The 547-nt window shown below is 57.4% G+C and overlaps 1 protein-coding gene across 1 annotated transcript in view; it reads left to right on the forward strand.

The window, feature by feature from the left end:
* The window catches only part of EMH_0028060 (uncharacterized protein), a gene marked incomplete at both ends in the record, with an annotated part of 2,739 nt that extends 2,691 nt beyond the window's left edge, over positions 1-48 (forward strand). Inside the window, one exon of the mRNA XM_013494112.1 lies at positions 1-48. Within this exon, the coding sequence (XP_013349566.1) occupies positions 1-48 (48 nt within the window).
* Positions 49-547: the final 499 nt, after the last annotated feature.

Here is a 547-nt window from a genome sequence, read left to right on the forward strand (position 1 = left end):
GTGTGGGGTTGTTACAGTTTGTTGTCTAGCACATCTGGCAATCGATAGTCAAGGAAACGGAGACACCGCCGCCACTCCTCCTGAAGGAGACACAAAAGGAGACACATACACAAACAAAAAAACATCTGCTGCAGCAACAGCAGCAGCTGCTGCAGCAGCTGTAGTAGAAGCAACTGCACTAGCAGCAGCAGAAGCTGTTGCTGCAGTTCCCGCTGCTTCAGGCCCCGGAGCCCTGCTTCTCGATCAGCAGCAGCGTGAACAGCAGCTGCAGCAGCAGCAGCAGTAGCTGCAGCAACAACAGCAACGGTAGCAGCAGCGGGAACAGCAGCAGTGGCGCCGCTGCAGTGCCAGCAGCAGCAGCAGGAGCAGCAGCAGAAGTAGCAGCATATGCGTACTGCGAGTTGCTGTGTATCTGTGGTTGTCTTCAGAACCTCCAGCATGTGCTGCACGTGCTGCTGCTGCTGCTGCTGCAGTTGCTGCTGCTGCTGCTGCTGCTGCTGCTGCTGCTGTCCTCCAACCGCGTCGAGAGACTGCAGCGCCAGCAGCT

The sequence above is a fragment of the Eimeria mitis genome, genomic scaffold (assembly GCF_000499745.2).
Source record: "Eimeria mitis Houghton genomic scaffold, Emh_scaff1036, whole genome shotgun sequence".
NCBI lineage: Eukaryota > Apicomplexa > Conoidasida > Eucoccidiorida > Eimeriidae > Eimeria > Eimeria mitis.